The 24,262-nt window shown below is 41.2% G+C and overlaps 1 protein-coding gene across 2 annotated transcripts in view; it reads right to left on the bottom strand.

Moving 5' to 3' along the window:
* Positions 1–23,701, bottom strand: part of LOC140716482 (complement C1q tumor necrosis factor-related protein 3-like) — a 77,632-nt gene extending 53,931 nt beyond the window's left edge. Inside the window, exons 1-4 of one of the 2 annotated variants that reach the window (XM_073029252.1) lie at positions 23,619–23,701; positions 23,467–23,532; positions 20,123–20,216; positions 7,124–8,229 (exon numbers count right to left, since the gene is read on the bottom strand). In XM_073029252.1, coding sequence (XP_072885353.1) covers positions 7,829–8,229; positions 20,123–20,216; positions 23,467–23,532; positions 23,619–23,636 — 579 coding nt within the window. In that variant the 5' untranslated portion in view covers positions 23,637–23,701 and the 3' untranslated portion in view covers positions 7,124–7,828. Of the gene's footprint in view, positions 1–7,123; positions 8,230–20,122; positions 20,217–23,466; positions 23,533–23,618 lie in introns of those variants that run through there. The other variant, XM_073029271.1, reaches the window with a different exon arrangement.
* Positions 23,702–24,262: the final 561 nt, after the last annotated feature.

Here is a 24,262-nt window from a genome sequence, read left to right as displayed (position 1 = left end):
ATGTACTTACTTGAGACCGTAAAAACTCTCTTATTTGTAGGTATCGAAAAAATGAGTTTTGGGTAAACTATATTTAGTTGACAGTTGTTCAAACGGAAAGAGACTTCCCTCTACAAACTGGTCCTGAAAGCATTTAATACCTAATCTATCCCATTCTTTAAAAGCCAAATCAATCATAGAGTGTTTAATAAAATAATTACAAAAAATGGGACTCGAAAGAGAAAATCTCAGTAAGCCAAAGTATATTCGAAATTGTATCCAAATTCTCATAGTGTGTTTAACTACCAGATTATCAGTTAACTTACTCAAAGACAAAAGGAGTGAGGATCCAAGAAGAGAAATAATAGAAAATTTATTAACAGAATTGGCTTCTGAAAAAACCACATCAGGCAATCATCACGATTTATGTAATGTAATCAGAATGTAAGATTTCTTATATTAACTGCCCAATAATAATATCTAAAGTTTGGTAAGGCTAATCCTCCATTCTTTTCATCTTTCTGAAGATGAATTTTATTTAATCTAGAATGTTTATTCTTCCATATATAAGAAGATATAATAGAGTCAAGAGAAACAAAAAAAGATTTAGGAATAAAAACTGGCAATGCCTGAAAAAGATAGGTAAATTTAGGTAATATATTCATTTTGATAGATTTAATTTGACCAATCAGCGATAACGAAAGAGGTGATCAATTTAATAGTATCCATTTTACATGATTCATTAGGGTAAGAAAATTTTCTTTAAATAGACATGTATGGTTTTTAGTGATTGTTATACATAAGTAAGTAAAGTGGTTTCTTACAATTTTAAAAGGAATGTTAAAATTTGTCGGTATCAAATTGTTCAAAGGGAAAAGTTCACTTTCATGTAGGTTTAATTTATAACCTGAGAACTGGCTAAAACAGGAAAGTAAAGAAAGCACATGGGGTAATGAAGGCTCAACATTAGAAATAAATAGCAGCAGATCATCAGTGTACAGTGAGACTTTATGAAAAGTGTCTCTCCTTAAACTACCGATGATAACATTAGATTCTTGAAAGGCGGTGGCTAAGGGTTCTAAGGCCAAATCAAAAAGCAAAAGGCTCAACAGACAGCCTTGTCTAGTGCCATGTTGGAGCTTAAATGGTTTGGAATTATGAGAATTAGTGATAATCCTAGCGGAAGGAGCTAAATAAAGTAATTTAACCCATTGAATCAAAACGGGTCCAAAATAAATAATTCTATTCAACTCTGTCAAAAGTTTTCTCAGCATCTAGGGATACCACACATTCCGATACCAAGTTAGAAGGAGAATAAATAACATTTAATATCCGATGGATATTAAAGTGAGAATATTGATTTTTGATAAATCCAGTTTAATTATCAGAAATGACAGATGGTAAAATATTTTCAATCCTATGGGCCAAAACTTTAGCTAGGATCTTAGTATCAACATTAAGTAAAGGAATTGGTCTATAAGAAGAGCATTCAGTTGGAACCTTATTCTTTTTAAGGTTAAGCGAAATGGAAGCCTGATAAAAAAAACTGAGGCAGTCTGCCCAACTTAAATGAATCTGAAACTGAACATGAATGAGGTATAAGCAGTGAGGAAAAGGTCTTGTAAAATTATCCAGAAAATCCATCTGGACCCGGAGCTTTCCTCAAACGTAATGAACGCACAGCCTCAACAATTTCCTCAAAAGAAATGGGTTGCTCCAACAACTTTCTGCTGTTGGCAGAAATAGTAGGAATGTTTAGTTGATCTAAAAAATTGTTCATTACAGTGTCCAGATCAATAATCTTCTGTCTCATTATTTCATTGGATTTGGATTGCTTTTCTTACAGCTTTTGCAAATCATCCATTCTTTCATCCAGTAAAGTAATAACATCTTCATGTTCCTATATCTTCTTATCACTCTCGGTTAGAATTGCTTGAATACCTTCTAGTTTTGTTCCTATTTGTTTAATTTCAGCGCTAATTTCTTTTCTGAACTGTTGAAACTCCTCACTAAGCTTTTGAATTGAGCCTGTAATAACTTCCAAACCTGCTTTGGTAGTCATAGTAACATAATATTCCGTCTAACAGTAGTATTTCAAAAGTTTGGAAAGAAAAGAAAGTAAGTTAGGAGCCCTAGCAGAGAGCTGTCACTCCATCAGCAGCCAGCAGGCAAATCCCACTCCCCACTTTTTACTGTCCAGCCATTCTAGGGAGACACCGCTGGTCTGAGGGAGCAGCCAGCTGCTGTTTATTCAGCTGCCCAGTTCGTGGGGGGTTATCCCAGACCAGTAACACTCTGTCCGACCAAAACCAGTCACGTTATGTTCAATTCTGTGGATGGATCAAGCCTCTTGTTCAAAGTTCATAGTAATTTTATTTTCAAAGCACATAAACATCAGCATATACTATCCTGACATTCATTCTCTTGTGGGCATTAACAGTAAATACAACAGTCACTATTTCTCCCTTGTTAGTCACACACACACACACACACACACACACACACACACACACACACACACACACACACACACACACACACACACACACACACACACAATGGGTTTAACTCTCTGGTGAAGTTAAACGAGTGGGACACTGACCCTCCCTTCACCCTTTCATCTGTTAACTGGAACAGTTACTCCTCACCAGCCCCCTTCAGTCGTCAGGCAAATCTGGCAGAATCAGAAGCAGAATCTCAGAGGTGTGCTCAGTCTGCGTTGTACTGGCACACTCAGAGATGTCGGAGACCGGGCGGGTCAATAATCAGGGAGTGTGTGTGCAGAGAGAGTGTGGAGTTGCTATGGAGAAGGAGGGTGCAGTACTGTAGGGTGTAGAGGAGAAATGGGGGTGGTCTAGAGTGGGACAGTGGGGCTGAGATTGAGGAGGGGGGAATGACAGTGGTGATGTAGGAGCAATTTCTAAGGGAACTTGGAATCACATTTTTAAATTGGTTAGCACTTCATCGTTATGTGTCCGCCACTCTCTCCTACAATTTGAAGTGGTCCATAGGGCCCAGATGACCAAGGACAAGTTGTCTCGTTTTTATTCAGATATATCTCCGTATTGTGATAAATGTAATAATGGAGAAACTTCACTCATTCATATGTTTTCGGCATGTCCGTTTCTTGGAAAATATTGGAAAGAAGTATTTCAAACTTTCTTGATACTTTTTAAAGTAAACTTTAAGTTTAATCTTTTGACCAATTTATTTGGTATTGTTGGAGGAAAGGATATTATTTTGGAGTGATTTGACTTGCACACTTTGGCTTTTATTTCTCTTATGGCCAGAAGGACACTCTTGCTTAAATGGAAAGATGCGATCCCTCCTATTCACACCCCATGGTTACATGATGTGACATCATGTTTAAATTTGGAGAAGAGTCGATGTTCAATCTCTGAATCTGGTCAAGTCTTTCAAACATTGTGGGGACCCTTTCTGAATTATTTTCAAAACATTTGATTTGTTGTTAAAGCACAGATGATGACTAACATGCTTTTTTCCTTTTTTTCTTTACTAATCAGCTTTAGTCTTGGTTAGATTTTTGTTATATAATAAAATTACTACATTGCAATCCTACAAATTAATTAACCTGTATGAATATAGGCTGAACAGTCTTTATATGCGATTTAGTATAATGTATTGATATATATTTTTTTTCCGTCGACTCTGCATTATTACATGCAAATTAATTAATAAAAATATTGGAAAAGAAAAGTGGGAAGTGACGTCAGCAGGGAGTGTGTGTGCAGAGAGAGTGTGGAGATGCTATGGAGAAGGAGGGTGGAGTACTGTAGGGTGTAGAGGAGAAATGCGAGTGGTCTAGAGTGGGACAGTGGGGCTGAGGTTGGGGAGGGGTGGAAATGCAGTGGTGATGTAGGAGCAATGAGTGTGTTGAACTGAGACGTACTGGAAATATAGTTGAGGTGCAGAAGGATGGATGGTGTACTGCGGGTACCTCTGTGCTTTTGACTGGGAGCACGGAGCAGAGAAAGGACATCAGTGGTGCAAAGCGATGTGGAAATGTGCAGGGGGTGTTGGGGAGGAAGGTGGAGATGGGGAGTGGAGGAGGATGAGAAGGAGAAATAATTGCAAATTTAATTTATTATTTAATTGCAAGTCTCACTCCACTCTTTAAGAAGGGAGGAAGACAAAAGAGAGGAACTTATCAGCCAGTTACCCAAACTCAGTAGCTGGGAAAGTTTATTAAGGACAAGGTTCTGAAGTACTTGGAGACTAATGGTAAAATAAGTCAAAGTCAGTATGGTTTCTGTGAAGGGAGATCTTGCTAAACAAATATTTTAGAATTCTTTGAGGAAGTGACAAGCAGGGTGGACAAAGGAGAGACAGTGGATGTCATTTACTTGGATTTTCTGAAGGTGTTTGATAAGGTGCCTCACATGAGGCTACTTAGCAAGAAAAAATCCCACGGTGTTACAGGAAAGATACTGGTGTGGATAGTGGAATGGCTGACAGGCAGGAGGCAGTGAGTGGGAATAAAGGGGGCCTTTTCTGGTTGGTTGCCAGTGACTAGTGGTGTTCCTCAGGAGTCAGTAATGGGCCCACTACTTTTCACATTGTCAATGATTTAGATAGTAGAATTGATGGCTTTGTGGCAAAGTTTGCAGATGATATAAAGATAGGTGGAGGGATAGGTAGTGCTGAGGAAGCAATATGATGGCAGCAGGACTTAGACAAGTTGGAAGAATGGGCAAAAAAGTTGGCAGATGGAATACAGTGTTGGGAAATGCAGGACAATGCCTCACTGGTAAAAGGAACAACATTGAAGACTTTTATCTAAATGGAGATAAAATTCGAACATCAGAGGAGCAAACGGTCCTCGTGCAAGACTCCCAGAAGATTAATTCACAGGTTGAGTCTGTGGTAAAGAACGCAAATACAATGTTCATGTTTATTTCAAGGGGAATAGAATAGAATACGAAAACAAGGGGATAATGCTGAAGCTTTATAAGGTGCTAGTCAGGCCATACTTGGAGTACAGTCAACAGTTTTGGGCCTCTTACCTCAGGAAAGGTGTATTGTCATTGGAGAGAGTACAGGGGAGGTTCACGAAGATGATTTTGGGAATGGGGCTAACACATGGGGAACATTTGGCTGCTTTGGGCCTGTAGTCACTGGAATTTAGAACCATGCATGGGGACCTCATTGAAACCTGCCACATGTTGAAAGGGCTGGATAGAGTGGATGTGGGGAGGATGCTTCCTCTGTTAGGGGTATCCATAACTAGAGGGCACAGTTTCAAAACTGAGGGGCAACCCTTCTGAACAAAAGTAAGGAGGATTTTTTTTTTAGTCAGAGAGAAATGAATCTGTAGAATTCTCTGTAAGAGACAGTGGTGAAGGCCAAATCCATGGATACACTTAAAGAGAAAGTTGACAGATTCCTGATTGGTTGGGGCATCAAGGAATATGGTGAGAAGGTAGTTGTATGGGATTGAATGGGATCCGAGATCAGCCATGATGAAATGGTAGAGCGGACTTAATAGGCTGAATGGCCTAATTCTGTTCCTATGTCTTATGGTTTAAATAGAATTAATGTATAAAGATGCAGATTAGAACAGGACTCTACAGCTCAGATACTGGACCTTGAAGTTGCAGGCTCACTCTGGAGAGAAACTGTTCCCACCATCTCTGAGAGAAAGTGTTCTGAAACACTCTGTACACCAGGAAAAGTATAACTTCCCTCTTCCTCATAGTGGCCCCTGACCATTCCACAGTGACACCTGTATCTCGGCGCTCCCACATCAGGGAACAAGGTGGTCACACTGGCTGTTTTCCTGCTTGTGGAAGCTTTGCAGAATTTAGTGAGTTCTGAAAGAATTCAACCAATGTCTCCAGTGTCTCTGCAGCCCTGTCCGTTCACACCTATAGGGTGCAGACCATTCCGTTCGGGTGATTTAGTGTTCAGCTCTGTGAATTTTTCAGACTCTTTATCCCTTATGGTTTCGGATTTTACAGCTTTCTTCCCATTATCCAACACTAGCTCCTCTGTTAAACCTGTTAACATGGGGATATTTGCAGGGTTTTCCATGGAGAAGAGAAAGGAAAAAAATATTAATGGAACCCTGTAAGGTCCCTCCCCCAGTAGCTGCAGTAAGATGGTCTTCCAGAGGGAGATTTTGCCACAGAACAGGTGGTGTTGTTTAAGGACAGGAGAGTGACAACCTCAGGCAGCTGACAAACCAGTGGGAGATCCAGGCCAAAGTCTGATAACTCAGTCACTGAATTGGGTGGGAAGGACTAAACCAGTCCTTCCAGGTGAGGCGACACTTCACCTGTGAGTCGGCTGGTGTGGTATACTGCGTCCGGTGCTCCCGCTGTGGCCTTTTATATATTGGTGAGACCTGACGCAGACTAGGAGACCGTTTCGCTGAACACCTACGCTCTGTCCTCCAGAGAAAGCAGGATCTCCCAGTGGCCACACATTTTAATTCCACGTCCCATTCCCATTCTGATATGTCTATCCATGGCCCCCTCTACTGTCAATATGAAGGCACACTCAGGTTGGAGGAACAACACCTTCTATTCTGTCTGGGTACCCTCCAACCTGATGGCATGAACATTGATTTCTCTAGCTTCTGTTAATACCCCTCCTCCCATTCTTACCCCATCCTTGATTTATTTATTTCCCCCCTCCTTTTTTTCTCTCTCTGCCCATTACTCTTTGCCTATTCTCCATCTTACTCTGGTGCTCCCCTCCCCCTTTCTTTCTCCCTAGACCTCCCGTCCCATGATCCTTTCCCTTCTCCAGCTCTGTATCCCTTTTGCCAATCACCTTTCCAGCTCTTAGCTTCAACCCATCCACTCTGGTCTTCTATCATTTCACATTTTCCCACCCCCTCCCACTTTCAAATCTCTTACTATTTTTTCTTTCAGTTAGTCCTGACCTGAAACGTCGACTATCCTTCTTCCTATAGATGCTGCCTGGCCTGCTGCATTCCACCAGTATTTTGTGTGTGTTGCTTGAACTTCCAGCATCTACAGATTTCCTCGTGTTTACACTGAATTGGGAGATTAAGTGAGGTTTTCAGCAAGTCATAGATCAGATTTACATATGTGATCAAATTAACAGTAAATTGTGAAAATAATGAAAGTCAAAGAACACAACAGAATATTTGATCCAAAAAAAAGCATTTAATTTTGCATTCACAAATTCAGCAGTCAGCTACATCAGCCAGTGAAATTACAGTCATTAGAGTAACCTTTGCGGGATCATCATCTGTACGTAATTCATGGATTACACATGGATGGTGGTGTGTTAGAAGAGAGGTGTGGATGCTCACCACAGGATATGGTCACGTTCTGAATACGTCAGATATCAGTGGGAGCTATGAGGAGGATGCAGGGAGACTTCAGGGTGAAGAAAACAGACTGGGAACAGTAACAGCTTGGTGGTTGGAATATAATGTGGGAAATCACTTCGGGAGACAAAAACCCAAAAGAGCTTTTTTATTAACAGGTGGTAATTTGTCAGTGTTCAAAGCTGACAAAAGGGTACAATATCCTTACAGAGTATAATGGTGAAGGTCTGGGACCACGTTTTCTGAGGTTGGTCTCAGCACAACCCACAGGTCAAGCTGGATGGTCTGAGAGATCGTCTCCTACTCCCGGGAGGCGTATTTCCAGTTTTGTTCCTTCAGATGCTTTAACAAAGACAACTTTCCAGTTCTCATCTATTGCTGGCCAATGCTTGTGTGTCTCCCTGTCTCACTTAATCCATTAGCTAATCTTATTCCCAGTGAGCTTTTCTTGTTTATTCAATAACAGACCTGCCTGGGTCAAGCATTCTCAGCTGCAGTGCACGAAGGTTTTACAGAGGCAAAGCATGCTTAGTCATCCAACCGCCCTAGTAGGAAGCCCTGGAAGCTGAGGGAACCTGTATCACTCCACAGCATACCAGTGGCCAGTTGCACCCACACCTCATCCCCTTTGTGGAGTTCAAGGATTATGTTTCTCATGGACAGCTGGGAACTATTGTTGGGCAGGACACTGTGGATCAAACTAACTACATTGTTATTCCTCATGAGCTTAACATCGGTTTGTTTCCCTCTGCCCGGGAGTGACGAGTAGCTGAAGAAATACAGACCACATCTCGGGGTGATGAACTTCCCAGTTGTGGGATTGTAGCCATTACCCTTGTTCACATTGACTATGTCGTAGATGATGGGATTTGTTGGTTTCACAATATGCCCTTTTCCTTGGAGCTGGACATCAAAGGCAATTTCAGCACCTGAAAGACAGCATGATGGAGATGACCTTGAAGCTTTACAATCTCAGAAGCAGTTCCAACAATGGTGGGTGAAAGCAAGGGACCATATCAGATGATCATATCAGCTTGTGACATCAGTGGTGGAGACAGCGACTCAGAGAGTACTGGACAAGTATGGTCTGTCTACCTCTATAAGGTTGTTTGGCCCTTTGAGTCAATGCTAGCTCTCAGGGCATTCCTATGCCCCCACACACTCATTTCCCTTTAATCTATCACCTTTCATGTTACCTTTCTCTATCCTATATTCTAATATCTTTCTCTATCACTTTACCCCAGGCCCATTTCCTCGGTCTCTCTGCTCTAAAACACTTCTCAATGCCCCACTGTTCACTATATAAGTCCTACCCTGGTTTGATACCCCAAAATGCAATACCTCTCATCTATCTGGATTTTCAATCTTCAACCCACATACTCAGCTATTAAGATCCTCCTGTAACTTTCCATAATCTGTTTCAGAGACTATGACATCACCTATTGTAGTATCATCTGCAGACTCACTAACCAAGCCAGAAAGGTCCAAGCACTGACCCCTCTGATACACCACTAGCCACAGGCCTCCACTCTGAGAAACATCACCCTCTGCTTACTTCCTCTGAGCTAATTATTAATCCAATCTGCTATCTCCTCCTGGATCCCACATGATCTATCCTTTCCAACCAGCTTGTCATGAGAGATCATGTCAAAGCCTTGCTAGGGTCCATATAGACGACATCCAGTGCCCCATTCTCATCAGGCATGCTGGTTATGTCTTCAAATCACAAGACATTTGTCAGATATGATTTCCTGCACACAAAACTGGGCCGACTGCACATTGTCTATCCAAACTCATTTGGATATCAAAACAATATCCCGTCGCTCAGAATTTCCTCCAGTAACTTATCCAACGCTGATGACAAGACTTACTGGTCTATAGTTTCTTGGCTTGTCTTTGCTGCCCTTCTTAAATAAAGTTACATTAGCCACCCTCCTGTCTTTGAGACCTTCACCAGTGGCTAAAGATGATACAAATATATCTCCACAATGGAACTGAAAAGGGCTAATTCTTCTCCATCTTCCCAGAAGGTCCAAGATGTACTTGGTCAAGCCCTGGGATTTATCCTTAACGATCTGTAAGGCTGCCAATACCTCCTCCCTGGTTGGATGTACAATGTCCCTCATTTCCAACATTTATTTAGTATCCAGCATATTCTGCACAGTAAAAGCTAATGGTAAATATTAAAAAACTTTCCCATCTCCTGTGGCTTCACACATAGATGGCCACACTAATCTTCTGTGAGATCCGGCACTTAGCTATCCTTATGTTTCTCTGACAATAATTGACAAATCACCAATCACCTGGAGAATCTCCTCTGCAACCTCCCCAGAGTTTAATGCAGCCAAGTGTGAGGTGTTGCACTTCAGTAGGACCAACCAGGGTAGGTCTCACATAGAGAACGGTAGGGCTCTGAGGAAGTGTTCGAGAAAATGATCTGGAAGTACAGGTCCATAACTCACTGAAGGTTGCGACACAGATAGAGAGGGTTTTCAAGAGAGTTTTTCATAAATCAAAGTATTGAGAACGGTAGATGGGACATTATGTGGAAGTTGTCGAAGACATTGGCGAGGCCTAATTTGGAGTTCCGTGTGCAATTTTGGTCATTTACTTACAGGAAAGATATAAATAAGGTTGAAAATGTACAGAGAAAATTTACAAGGATATTGCAAGGTCTGGAGGACCCGAGTTACAAGGAAAGATAGATTAGGTTAGGACTTATATTCCTTGGAATGTAGAAGACTGAGGGGAAATTTGATAGAGGTATACAGAATTTTATGAGGGGTTCAGACAGGGTAAATGCAAGCAGACTTTTCTACTATGGTTGGGTGGGTCATGGTTTAAGGGTGGAAGGTGAAATGTTTCAGGAGAACACAATACTCCAAATTAGGCCTCACCAATGTCTTAGATAACTTCAACATAACATCTCATCTCCTGTTTTCATCTTCACTCAGAGGATGGTGAAAGTGTGGAATGAGCTGCCAGTACAAGTGGCTCATGTGAGCTCAACTACAATGTTTCAGAAGATTGGATAGGTACATGAATGGCAGCAGTATTGAGGGCTATGGTCCAGGAGCAAATTGATGGGACTAGGCAGCTTAAATGTTTTGACACAGATGAGATGGGATGAAGGGTCTGTTCTATGTTGTACTTTTCTATGATTCTGTGAATTTTTGACAGAATCATATCTTTCACAGGGGTGACCAGAACTACGCTCAATAATCTGAGTAGGCTAACCACGGATTTGTAAAGTTGCAACATAATGTCCCAAGTTTATATTCTATGCCCAATCTTTGAAGGCAAGCATGTCACACACCTTCTACACCAGCCTACCTACCTATGCTAATGCTTTGAGGGAAGCACAGTCTTGGACCCCTTGCCCACCACGTCTATCAACATTCCCTTCTGCTCTACCACTTGCTCTGTATGTCTTTTCCATATTTGACTTCCCTGCTCTTGGAATTATTGTCATACAATGCGGAAACACCATGGAAATTGGTCTATGCTGACCAAGGTGCTCATCCAAGCTAGTCCTGCATGACAATGGATGGGTGCATGAACCTCTAACATCCCAATCCATGTATCTGTCCAACTCTTTTAAAAGTTGACATTGTACCTGCCTCATTTACTTCCTCTGACAGCTCACCGCACATGGATACTACCCCTTGTGTGAAAAAGTTTCCCTCATGTTCCTCTTTCATCTTTTCCTTCATTGACCAGAAATCTCCTGCATTGGAGTAATCTGCAAACTTACTAATCGTGACTTGAACATACTTTACCCAATCGTTGATATAGATGACAAACAACAATGAGCACAGCCCAACCTCTGAGGCACACCACTAGACATGGGGCTCCAGTTCAACAATCAATCTTCTGGCCTCACTCTCCGCTGTATACCATCAAGCCAATTACGTACACATTTAGTCAATTCCCCCTGGATTTATGCAACCTAACCTTCCAAAGCAGCCTTACTAATTCCATAGAAATTACATTCACCAGTGACCAGTGCTGTTCCGCAGGGATCGGTGTTGGGACCACTTCTTTTTATGCTATATATCGATGATTTAGAAGATGAAATAGATGGCTTTGTTGCCAAGTTTGCAGATGATGTAGAGAATGGTGGAGGGGCAGGTAATGTTAAGGAAACAGGTAGGATGCAGAAGGACTTAGAAAGATTAGGAAAATGGGCAAGGAAGTGACAAATGAAATATAATATTCCAGGTCTCCGCCTACTGCCCAATGGATGACACACATTTTGTGTGGCTGCGATTAAGTTTTCCTTTTCCCCAGTTTAAATTTCAAATTTTTAACTTTTATTTATCGGATCTTAGAGGGGAATAGTTGTTATTGTGTCACAATCTTTAAGAAGTGTAAAGCAGCTTCCTGAATCCAGCAATGGAAAGGGGAAAACTTCGAAAGAAAAATCAGAGGATATGCTTGTTTGGGCTGAGCGTTTAGAGCATTCACTGATGGTTCCCGACAGGAAAATAGACAACAACACGGTAAAGCTTGATGCTACCTCTTCTGGGATGAAGTCATTATGACAGAGTTTTCAATTTGTGCAGGAAAATATTCTTTCCTTGAATTTTGAAGTTAAAGAGAGGAAGCATCTGATAGCGGATATTTCAGCCCGCTTGGAAAAATCTCAACATAAGATTATCAATTTGGAAGCAAGATCCCGTCGGAATAATATTCGAATTGCTGGACTGTAGGAAGGATCTGAGAGTGGGGATTTATTGAACTATTTTGCTAACTTGTTTCATTCTCTGTTTCCAGATATTTTGCCTCAACCTCCCAATATTGAAAGAACGTATAGAATGTTCACTTCAAAATCTCAGGATCTGAATAAACGAAGGTCAGTTATGGTCTGCTTTCTTCATTTCAAAGTTAAAGACCAAATTATAAAATATGCAAGGAAACACAGAGTTTTTAAATTCAAGGGTTCATTTTTATGAAGGTTATCCATGGGAAGTTATGGACCTGCAGTCTAAATTTGCTGCAACCATGAAGATAGCCTATGATAAGGGATTATTCCCATCACTTCACTATCCAGCCCAATTAAAATTATTTCCCAAAGAGTCGACATCACGTATTTTTCTGGACCCCAAAGCGGCATTGGACTATGTTAACTCTATTTCGGTTGCAGCCGAGGTTTGAATGGTTTTAAGTCTGCTGAATAATTGTTATTTTGGAAAGAAAACAAGCTTTGAAGATTTCTGATTTGCTTAAGATGTTCTTTGATTGATTGACCATTTAAAGAAGATGTGAACTTTATGATGTGACTGATGACTGAGTTTTCCGAAATCTGTTTGGTTTACTGTGTGAATTAACACAGCGGGCAGATTGTTAACCAGTTTGATTATTTGCTTCTATCCTCCTTTTTTTCCATTAATTAAGTGATAGCTTTCATAGTTCATAAAGACTTTTTCTTATATAGTTGGGAGTGCTTAGTAGATAGATACTTAGTGTTTTTTCTAAGAATAGTTTTTCATTGGGCGTGTAAAATGGAAAATGGTGCTGATTTTTCTTCATTAGAGATTACATAGGCATTCTTCTCTTTGTTTAATTTCATTGTTTTGGCATTTTTGGAGATTGTTTCTACATTCCCCAGCTTATTTTTAAGGATTAAGTATAAACTTTTGTTTTCTCTGCAGGGCTTTCCTATTTTAGGGCTGTGGGGTTTTTTTTTGTAACTTGGGGAGAGGAATTAAGGAAAGCTTTTAAAATCACCATTAAAAAATAGGCAGCTCATGGAAATGCAAATTTCAGGCTTTTTGGGGTGGTGGGAGGACTGGGGTTAGTTTTGAGTTATAAGATCAATTGTAGGATTAATTTTAGTTTTCTTTATGTATTCTTTTCCCATTACGGAGTTCCAGAGCTTGCGTGTTTTGTATATGGTTATACTTATCACTGCCAGTTTTGATTAGCTCATGTTGGTATTTAAATAAAATAATTTGTTTATGGTAGCTAAACAGATAAACATTACCAGTTGGAACATATGTGTGTCGAATCATCCTATTAAGTGAAAGAAGACTTTTAAAATCATTAATAGATCCCAACCCGATATAATTTTTCTCAAGAAACACATATCAAAACGGGCGATCAAAATAAATTTTTTTAAATGTGGAAGGGCCTTCAATTTCATGCTACTTGTCAAAATAAAACAAAGGGAGTATCTATTTTTATTAAATCTAATATTTTATTTATCCAAGAGAACATTGTGTTAGAATTTAATGGTAGATTTTTAATTGTTAAAGGAACAATTTGTAATAGAAAAATTGTCCTGGTTAATCTATATGGACCTAATGTAGATGATCCTTCTTTTTTTAAAAATGTATTTGCTTTATTGCCGGATTTAAATGAATATATGTTGTTAATGGGTGGTGACTAACTGTTGTTTAAATCCTTTGATTGACAAGAGTTCAACCTATCAGCAGCTTCCAAGTTGTTCTGCATCACTTATTAACTCATTTTTAATTGATTCTGGCCTGGTGAAAATTTGGAGACATCTACATCCCAATGATAGAGGTTACTCTTTTTTTTCAGATGTTCACAAAAAAATTTGAGATCAATTATTTTATAGCTGATCTCCAATTTCTGTCCAAAGTCCAGAAATGTGAATATGATGTTATCATTCTCTCGGATCATGCGCCTTTATGCTTAGCTTTTGAATTGAAGGAAGTCGTTATTGCAAATCTGCCTTGGTGTTTTCCAGAAAATTTATTACAAAGTTTGGACCTTGTCAAATTTATTGAGACTCAAATAAAAGATTTTTTCTTTTTAATAATTCAGGAGATGTGTCAAAATTGATTATATGGGATACATTTAAAGCATATTTGCGTGGTCAGATGATCTCCTATTTAGCTAAGCTTAAGAAACAGACAAAAATAGAGTTAGATAAGATTTCAAAACAAATTAAAAACTTGGACAATATTTATGTAATCTTGCCTAACATTGATTTATTCAAAGAAAGGATTGAACTTCAATCATAATATAATTTATTATTAACTTATCCTATTGTTTGGAGATAAAAATAAGAAGCTATTAGCATCTCAATTAAAAGCAGCTAGAGCCAAAAGACAAATTTTAAAAATTCATAAGAGAGACAGTAGTTTAGCATGTAATTATGAAGACATTAATAAAATTTTTCAAGACTTTTACATTAAATTTTATAAATCTCAGTTTCCAGTGGATTCTTCTAAAATGAATGACTTTTTACAAAAGATCGATTTTCCTTGAATTTCTGTTGAAAATCAACAAACTCTTGATTCTCCTATTACTGGAAATGAAATTCAGAAATCTATTTTTTCAATGCAATCTGGTAAAGCTCCTGGACTGGATGATTATTCTGTAGGATTTTATAAAAAATTTGAAAAATTGCTTTCTCCATATATGTTGGAGATGCTTAAAGATTCTTTTTTGATAGGAGTGTTACCTCCCACATTTTATGAAGCTTCTATTTCTTTAATTCTTAAGAAAGATAAAGACCCTACTGACTGTGCTCCATATAGACCTAGTTCATTATTAAATGTGGATGCTAAAATTCTTTCAAAAATAATAGCTAATTGGCTGGAGACTCCCTAGCTAAAATTATTTCTCAGGACCAGACAGGTTTTGTAAAGGGCTGTTATTCCTTCTCTAATGTTTGGAGACTATTAAGTGTTATATATTCATCCTTTTTTAAGACTCCCCAATGCGTTGTCTCTCTCGATGCTGAAAAGGCATTTGACAGAGTTGAATGGAAATACTCATTTAATGTTTTAGAGAAATTCGGCTTTGGTATTAATCTTAATAAGTGGATCAGAATGATATATAAAAGCCCTATTGCTACTGTTATTCCCAATAATTGCAGATCTCCTTTTTTTGGCTTTCGCGCGGTATGAGACAAGGATGTCCGTTAAGTCCCTTGTTATTTAGTTTGGTTCTGGAACCCTTGGCTATTACACTTCATGAAGTTAAAGATATCCATGGAATTTTCATAAATCTTTTCATAAGATCTCCCTTTATGCTGACAATCTCTTAGTTTATATTTCGAATCCTGAAGAATCCATTCCTAGTTTATTGAAACTATTAAACGAATTTGGAAAGTTTTTGAGATATAAACTAAACCTTCATAAAAGTGAACTATATCCCAAAATGATCCTGCTTCTATATATCATGGCATTCCTTTTAGAGTTATGGACTCTTTTAAATATTTAGATATTATTATCACTAAAAATCATAAAGACCTTTATAAAGCTAATTTGGTTCCTTTAGTGGATTTTATGAAGCAATTATTTTGTAGATGGAATTCAATTACACTTTCGTTAGCCAGCCGAATTCATGCAGTTAAAATAATGATTTTATGAAAATTTTTATATGTATTTCAAAATATCCCTATTTTTTAACTAAGAAGTTTTTTGATCAGGTTGACTCTATTATTTCATATTTTGTTTGGAATAATAAAAGACCAAGAATTGGTAAATATCATTTACAAAAATTTAAAAAGGATGGAGGTCTTGCTCTGCCTAATTTAAGAATGTATTATTGGGCTGTTAATATACGTTATATGTGTTTTTGGTTATATTGGGCTGATAAAAATGAACAACCACATTGGGCTGATTTGGAATTGAAAGCTTTGAAACAGTTTCACTTAACCTCGTTAATTAGGAGCTTCTCTAGCTGTACAACTGGCCAAAATTACTAACTTAAATTTACATCCTGTGATTAAGCAGTTGTTACGAATTTGATTCCAGTTTTGTAGTTTTGTTTAATCTCAAAAAATTTAAACTTTTTAGTTTCATTTATAGAAATTATTTATTTAAACCTTCATTAAGTGATCCTACCTTTCTTCTTTGGAGGAATAAAGGAGTTTATTCCTTCATGCACAAAATGCTGGTGGAACACTGCAGTCCAGGCAGCATCTATAGGGAGAAGCACTGTCGACGTTTCGGGCCGAGACCCTTCGTCAGGACTTCCTTGTGTTATTCCTTCATGGATCCATTCCAAGATGGCCGATTGATGTCTTTTGAGAAATTAGTAACTAAATACTCTCTCTCGTATTCACATTTCCTGCAATATCTTCAGGTCAGACACTTCTTGCAAGAATATTTAAGTAATTTTCCATATATAGAAGATTCTGACCTGTTAGATATTATTTTTAAAAAGAGCCCTTTAGTGAAAGGTTTTACTGGGAAAATTTATAATTTATTGTTACAACAGCACAATTACCCTTCACTTAAGATTAAGCAAGATTGGGAGAGAGAGCGTAACATGACCTTAATAACAGAGGTTTGGTTATGGATTTTGAAGTTGGTTAACTCTTCTTCAGCCTTTGCCAGTCACTCTTTAATTCAATTTAAAATTGTACATCGTTACTATTTGACAAAGGAGTGACTGTCTAAAATGTTTCCTAATATTGATAATCAGTGTGATAGATGTAAAACCGAGACAGCTACATTGACACATATGTTTTGGTCGTGTTCTGTATTGAAACATTTTTGGAAATCTATTTTCTCTACAATTTCTAAAGATTTAAAAATTGATTTACAACCTAATAAATTGACAGTTTTGTTTGGTATAATCCCTCAATATATTCATGGTATTTCTCCACCACACCAACATGTAACTGCATTCATTCAATTATTAGCCAGAAGGGCTATTCTGTTGAAATGGAAAGATGCTTCTGCTCCTACTTTGATACAAAGGTTTTCTCAGGTGATGTTATGTCTTAGTGTCAAGAAAATCAGAAGTCGAACTTTTGATCCTCAATTTGATTTTGAGAAAAGGTGGGGTGCATTTGTCCGCTACTATCATCTGATTTGAGTTAATTAATATGGTTTCCTTCCGATTTTTGTTTAAATGGATTTGAGTTGGCGGATTGATGTTTTTCCTCTGTGGAAGCTTGTATAGCTTATATAGCTATATATATAGCTCCGGGATTGTGCTCCCAATGGGGTTGTTTCGGTTTTTTTTTAGTTAGTAGGGGTTCTTTTTTCTTTCTTTCTTTTTTTTCTCTCAAAAAATATTCTTAACTCTTTATTTTTTCTTCTTATTATTGATATATTGCTTAGCTTTGTTAATCAGATATTTGCTAATTTAATTCTTCATTGGACATATTGACATATTGACTTGATTAGCTTAATGTAAGGCTGCAGGCTGCAGGCCCGGATGGTGTCAGCCCCAGGGTGCTCAAAGCCTATGCTCCCAGCTATGTGGGGTACTTCATGTATTCATCCTGAGCCTGAGTCTCCAGAGGGTTCCTGTGCTGTGGAAGACGTCCTGCCTTGTCCCTGTGCCAGAGACAGACCGGTGGCATTGCCCTCCCACATCATGAAGATCCTGAAGAGATTTGTTCTAGAGCAGCTCCGGCCTATGGTTAGGCCACACTTAGACCCCCTCCAGTTCGCCTAACAGCCCCGACTAGGAGTTGAGGATGCCATTGTCTACCTACTGAACCGTGTATACACCCACCTGGACAAGCCGGCGAGCACTGTGAGGGTCATGTTTTTTGACTTCTCCAGTGCGTTCAACACCATCTGCCCCGTTCTGCTGGGTGAGAAGCTGACAGTGATGCAGGTGGATGCTTCCCTGGTGTCATGGATTATTGATTACCTGACTGGCAGACCACAGTATGTGCACTTGCAACACTGTGTGTCAGACAGAGTGGTCAGCAGCACTGGGGCTCCACAGGGGACTGTCCTGTCTCCCTTTCTCTTTACCATCTACACCTCGGACTTCAACTACAACATAGTGTCTTGCCATCTTCAGAAGTTTTCTGATGACTCTGCCATAGTTGGATGCATCAGCAAGGGAGATGAGGCTGAGTACAGGGCTACGGTGGGAAACTTTGTCACATGATGTGAGCAGAATCATCTGCAGCTTAATGTGAAAAAGACTAAGGAGCTAGTGGTGGACCTGAGGAGGGTCACGGCACCGGTGACCCCTGTTTCCATCCAAAGGGTCAGTGTGGACATGGTGGAGGATTAAAAGTATCTAGGGATACGAATTGATAATAAACTGGACTGGTCAAAGAACACTGAGGCTGTCTACAAGAAGGGTCAGAGCCGTCTCTATTTCCTGAGGAGACTGAGGTCCTTTAACATCTGCCGGATGATGCTGAGGATGTTCTACGAGTCTGTGTGGCTAGTGCTATCATGTTTACTGTTGTGTGCTGGGGCAGCAGGCTGAGGGTAGCGGACACCAACAGAATTAACAAACTCATTCGTAAGGCCAGTGATGTTGTGGGGGTGGAACTGGACTCTCTGACGGTGGTGTCTGAAAAGAGGATGCTGTCCAAGTTTTATGCCATCTTGGACAATGTCTCCCATCCACTCCATAATGTACTGGTTAGGCACAGGAGTACATTCAGCCAGAGACTCATTCCACTGAGATGTAACACTGAGTGTCACAGGAAGTCATTCCTACCTGTGGCCATCAAACTTTACAACTCCTCCCTCAGAGTGTCAGACACTCTGAGCCAATAGGCTGGTCCTGGATTTATTTCCACTTGGCATGATTAACTTATTATTATTTAATTACTTCTGGTTTTATTTTGCTATATTTCTACACTATTCTTGGTTGGTGCAACTGTAACGAAACTCAGTTGTGCAGACTATTTTCTAAATGGGGAAAAGATCCAATAATCTGAGATGCAAAGGGACTTGGAAGTCCTTGTGCAGAACACCCTAAAGGTTAACTTGCAGGTAGAGTCGGTGGTGAGAAGACAAATGCCATGCTAGCATTCATTCATACAAGAGCAAGGTTGTGATGCTGAGGCACGGGTGAGGCCTCACCTTGAGTATTGTGAACAGTTTTGTGCTCCTCATCTTAGAAAAGATATGCTGGCAATGGAGAGGGTCCAGAGGAGGTTCACAAGGATGATTCCAGAAATGAAAGGGTTATCATACGAGGAACGTTTGATGGCTACGGGTCTGTACTCGCTGGAATTTAGAAGGACGAGGGGGGGTATCTCATTGTAACCTTTTGAATGTTGAAAGGCATAGGCAGAGTAGATGTGGTAAGGATGTTTTGCATGGTGGGAGAGTCTAGGACTAGAGGGCACAGCTTCCCGATAGAGGGGCACCCTTTCAAAGCAGAGATGAAGAGAAATTTCTTTAGCCAAAGGATGGTGAATTTGTGGAATTTGTTGCCACATGCAGCTGTGGAGGCCAGGTTGTTGGGTGTATTTAAGGCAGAGATTGATAGGTTCATGACTGGACTTGGCATCAAAGATTACAGGGAAGAGGCCGGGAGCTGGGTTGCAAAGGAGAAAAAAAAAGGATCAGCCATGATTGAATGGCAGAGCAGACTCGATGGGCCAGATGGCCTAATTCTGCTCCTATGTCTTATGGTCTTATTATGGTCTTATTTACTGCCATACCCTCATCAACTTTCTTGGTTAAAAAGCTTGATTAAGTCTGTAAGACATGATTGTCTATGCACAAAGCCATGCTGACTACACCTAATCAACTCCTGCCTTTCCAAATGTCTGTGTATCTTATCCCTCAGAATCTTCTCCAGTAACTTACTAACTACTGCACAGATGTCAGACTTACTGGCCTATATTTCCCTGGTCTTTGGTTGTCACTCTTCTGAAATAAAACCATTACTTTCACTATCCTCCGGTCAGCTAGCACGTCACTGGTGATTAACCATTGTACAAATATCTCAGCCCGGGATCATTTGTCAGGATTATTCTAACTTGCTTTATTTGAACTTTTCCTAGCTGTGATGTAAGATCTTTAACCTGGAACATTAACTCTGTTCCCCCCATTACTGACACTGCAAACTGGCATTTTCTTCATTTATTACAGTTAAACCTTATTGTGTGAGTCAACTTACTTGGCCTCAGACTGGACCCGGGTCTCAGTTTGTTCACTGCCTGCTGGAGAAACTCCAAAACATTCTGTTGTCCAGGTGTTTCGAAGTCAGACATCTAAAACAAAAACACGTTCATACAATTTACATCAGCAGCATTTCTGATCTTCGTTCTGCTCAGGATGGTGTGTCGGCTTCGGGAATCACTGTCAATTGTCCACTTGAGGATGTAGCAGAGTAAAGAATGTCAAATGGAGAGGGAGTTCAAACCTCATTCACCCGATGTACACTGCCCCTCCCACAGTGTGCCTGGGGGTGGTGGTCTGGGGTAAAGGGTCTGAGCTTGGGGGTTCTGGGCTGTGATGGTCCTGGAGGGTCTGATGGTGAGGGTCAGAGTGAAGGGTCTGGAGGTGGGGTTGAAGGGTCTGAGAGTGGGGGATCAGGGTGTGATGTGTCTGAAGGTGAAGGATCTGGATGACAGGCCTGGAGTGGGGCTCTGGGGGTGAAGATTCTGTGGTGATGGGTCTGGAGTGGGGTTCCAGGGATGAAAGGACATTGTGGGGGTTCCTGGTGTGGGGTTTCACTGGGTGGGGCCCAGGTGATGGGGTTTCTGAGAGGGGGAGAGGGGGAAAGGGGGAGATGGGGAGAGAGGACAGGAAGAGAGGCTGACACAGAAACCATGAGCTGGTAACTAAGGGAGTGATGGTGATGGACTACGGAAAGCCCTGTGTCAGAGTGGACATGGGTTGTCTGAGTGAACACAGAAACGTACCACATGGAAACAGGCCATTCGTTTCAACCGCTTCGTGCTGACCGGTGGCAACCTTTCAGCATTAATTGGTAGCCCAGCATGTAGCCCATACCCTCTGTCTGGAACAACTAACGACACAGGATGAAATGCCCGGATGTGGCCAAAGCCTGGTCAGGGGGATGGTTCAGGACAAACTGGAAGGAAGGACCAGAGAGCTTGTATACTGAAAGCATGTCCAGGGAATGGTGTTGAGCGGCTGAACGATAGCTGATCTGTGGAAATGGCTGCCTCCCTGTGCCGGATGTCAGACCCAGGTGATAATTCAGAGAGAGCACAGGGCTCCAGGAGAGGGGTGGGGGTGTGTGTACAACGAGCACGGATGGGCAACTGAGCTGGGCCTGGGGGAAGGTGTGGCAGGGGAGAGGGCAGGAACAGGTACCTGGACAACACCAGGGGAAACAATGCTGCTACAGGGTGAGGTAGAGAGCTGGGGTGGGGGGTGGTTGTGGGGGGAGGGGAGGATCAGGTGAAGGCAGTCGCCCCAGCTGAGGGAGTGTGGGATGGACAGTGGTCTCATCTGCTACAGGCTCCACAGAGAAGTGGTCACCCTTTCCTCAGGTCCTGATCTGTGCCTCTGAGATGTCCCACAAGAGTTTGGAGGGCAGGAAGCTGCCGGGCGGATTCTAAACAAATTCCCATCGAAGGCAGGCACAGGTTTGGAAGGATGCTCCACAGTGGACAAGAGATGGAGTTGAGGGACTGCCCAGTGGATCGCCAGGGGTCAAGGACTCATTCCTCGTGGAGAGTGGTCATGACAGCAGGTTCAAAAAGAGAGTGAGTGGGGGCAGACGGGGAGACGATTATCCACAGCGGGGAGGCTGTACCCCTGAGCATCTCACAACATGATCAGCCAGTCAGGGTCACCACAGCTGATCAGACACATCATCACACCCTTCTGCACCAACCCCCATACCCCTCCACCACCTTGGCAGAATGTAGGAGAGCCCAGGAAAGGCCCTTCAGCCCATCATCTGTGCTAGCTAAATTTCTTCAGTCTGAACGTAATCCAGACCAATCATTTGTTGTGAATGTGTGTGTCTGTCCGGATTCTTTTTAAATGTCACTCTCGTATCTGCTCCACCACCAACCCTGGCAGCACATTCCTGTCCTCCATCACCGTCAGTGCCAAAACCTGCCCTGCACATCCCCCATAAACTCCCTCCCCATTACCTTTCATGCATGCATGCTCTCTCATATTTGGCAATTCCACCCTTTGCTTCTCATTAGCTTAAAAACTTCTATTGGGTCTCCATTTAGCCTCCAACAATCTCAAAATCGCTTGATTTCTGTTTGGAAATACACCCAGTCACTGATCCTCTGTATCTCCCTGAGGTAGAGAACTCCAGAGAGTCATACCCTCTGGGGTTAAGAAAGTTCCTTCACCTCTCTCCCGGATAGACAGCACTTTGTTTGGAGTGTAGACTGGATACGGACAGGAAGGCAACATCCATCAATCAGAACCCCCAACACTCGGGACATTCCTTCATCTCATTACTCCCATCGTGGAGGAGTACAGGAGACTGAAGATGCACACTCAAAGTTTTTGAAACAGTTCTTCCCTTCTGCCATCAGATTTCTGAATGGTCCATAAACCCATGACACTACCTCACTATTTTGCTCTCTTTTTCCAATATTTATTTATGTTTAACAAATTCCTAATTGTAACTTATAGTAACGTTTTATGCCTTGCACAGTCCTGCTGCCACAAAACAATAAATTTCATGGCATATGTCGGTGATAATAAAAACTTGATTCTGATTCTGATTTGCCATTGGGGTAAGAATTATTCCCCACGTCTTCTGTGTCCAAACCCCAAAGGTTCTTCTACACCTGAGAGCTATTCATTTAATTCCTCCTCACAAAACCAATCTTCAACCCCAGGAATCGAACTGGTTAACTTTCCCTGTATTCCCGCAAACTTGTTCCTTAATAAAGGAGAGCAGACAGGTGTAGTGCACAGTGCTTTACTGTGTCTGGGACCCGGGTTCAGCTCATGCTGTCTGTAAGGAGTTTCTACGTTCTCTCTGTGACTGCACAGGTTTCCTCCGGGGGCTCCAGTTTCCTCCCACCATCCAAGGATGTACTGGTTGGTAGGTTAATTGGTCACTGTAAATTGTCCTATGATTAGGCTGGGGTTAAATCAGGGGCAGTTCAAAGGGCCGGAAGAGCTTAGTCCATGCTATAGCTCAATAAGTAAATCAATAATTTCCAAGTAAGTCTCCAAGGGTCCAAAGTAATTGGAGCAAAATGTCTCCCCTCTTGTTCTCAGATCCTCTGGCAGTGAAATGCTACTTGTCTTGCTAATTGCTCACTGGATGTGTGTGTTAGCTTTCACTGATTGGTGTCCAAAGCCTCCCAGCTCCCATTAACATCATCGCCTAAAATGTTTCTTTTTCCATTTTCCCACCGTCGTGAATGGCTTTCTGTTTGTCCCCATATCATAACCCAACTCCACAAATAGAGAAACAGAGGCAGGAGTCAGAGAGAGGAAATGGGAGAGGAGTTGACACAAGGGAAGGCTGGGAACAAGATGGAGAGAGGAAGGTTTTGTCCTCACCTGGAAATCTTCTCCAAGACTTTCCGATGTCCATGTGTGAAGGAGGATTAAACACATCAGATATCTCTGTAAAATAAATCAACAAGATGTTAGACAGGCAGAAAGAACCGAGTGATTAAAGCATCACTTTGGTGAGCTCAGCTCAGCTGTACCAGTTTTGTGGACGCCATGCTCTCTCTTGCCCCCAGTTTCGGTCTAACTTGCTGCCAAACTGCTGAAGGCCTTTATAAGCATCTGATCGCACCAGTCCTGCCCCCTCCTTCAGTTAAGTATCTCTCTGTTATGATGAAAGCAGAACCACATCCTGGGCAGAGAGAATAGAAAGAATTTGAGCCAATACTGGAAGGTCAGGGAAGTACCCCCAGTACCCAGCTGGCCACTAGGAAACTATGGGACCCCACTCTTGGACAGAAACAATTTTATGGAGATGAAGTGGGAGCATGAGGTTGAAAGGGATAAAAAATCAACCATGATATCACGGTGGAGCAGTCTCAATGGGCTGAATGACCTAATTCTGCTACAAAATCTTATGGTCTAACTACTTGCTGGTAGCCCCAGGACGTTCCTGGCTTTTCCACACAGAACTAGGCCAGTGCCTCCCAACCTCAACCCCACAATGACTCTCCAATCCCTGTCGCCAAACCCTGAACAGCTCACAATCAGAGTGTAGGAGAGAGGTAACTCAGGAGAAAGGCTGACCCAAACATTCCTTTGGGATTCCTTCCTGGCTGATACAGAGCCTAGGGATTGATAATGTGCATCATCTGTGGTCTTTGCTGAGATCAGGAAGAGGGAG

This window comes from Hemitrygon akajei, chromosome 2 (assembly GCF_048418815.1).
Source record: "Hemitrygon akajei chromosome 2, sHemAka1.3, whole genome shotgun sequence".
Taxonomy (NCBI): Eukaryota; Metazoa; Chordata; class Chondrichthyes; order Myliobatiformes; family Dasyatidae; genus Hemitrygon; species Hemitrygon akajei.
Note: the sequence above shows the minus strand (reverse complement) of the source record. Positions and strands in the feature narration are given on the sequence as shown.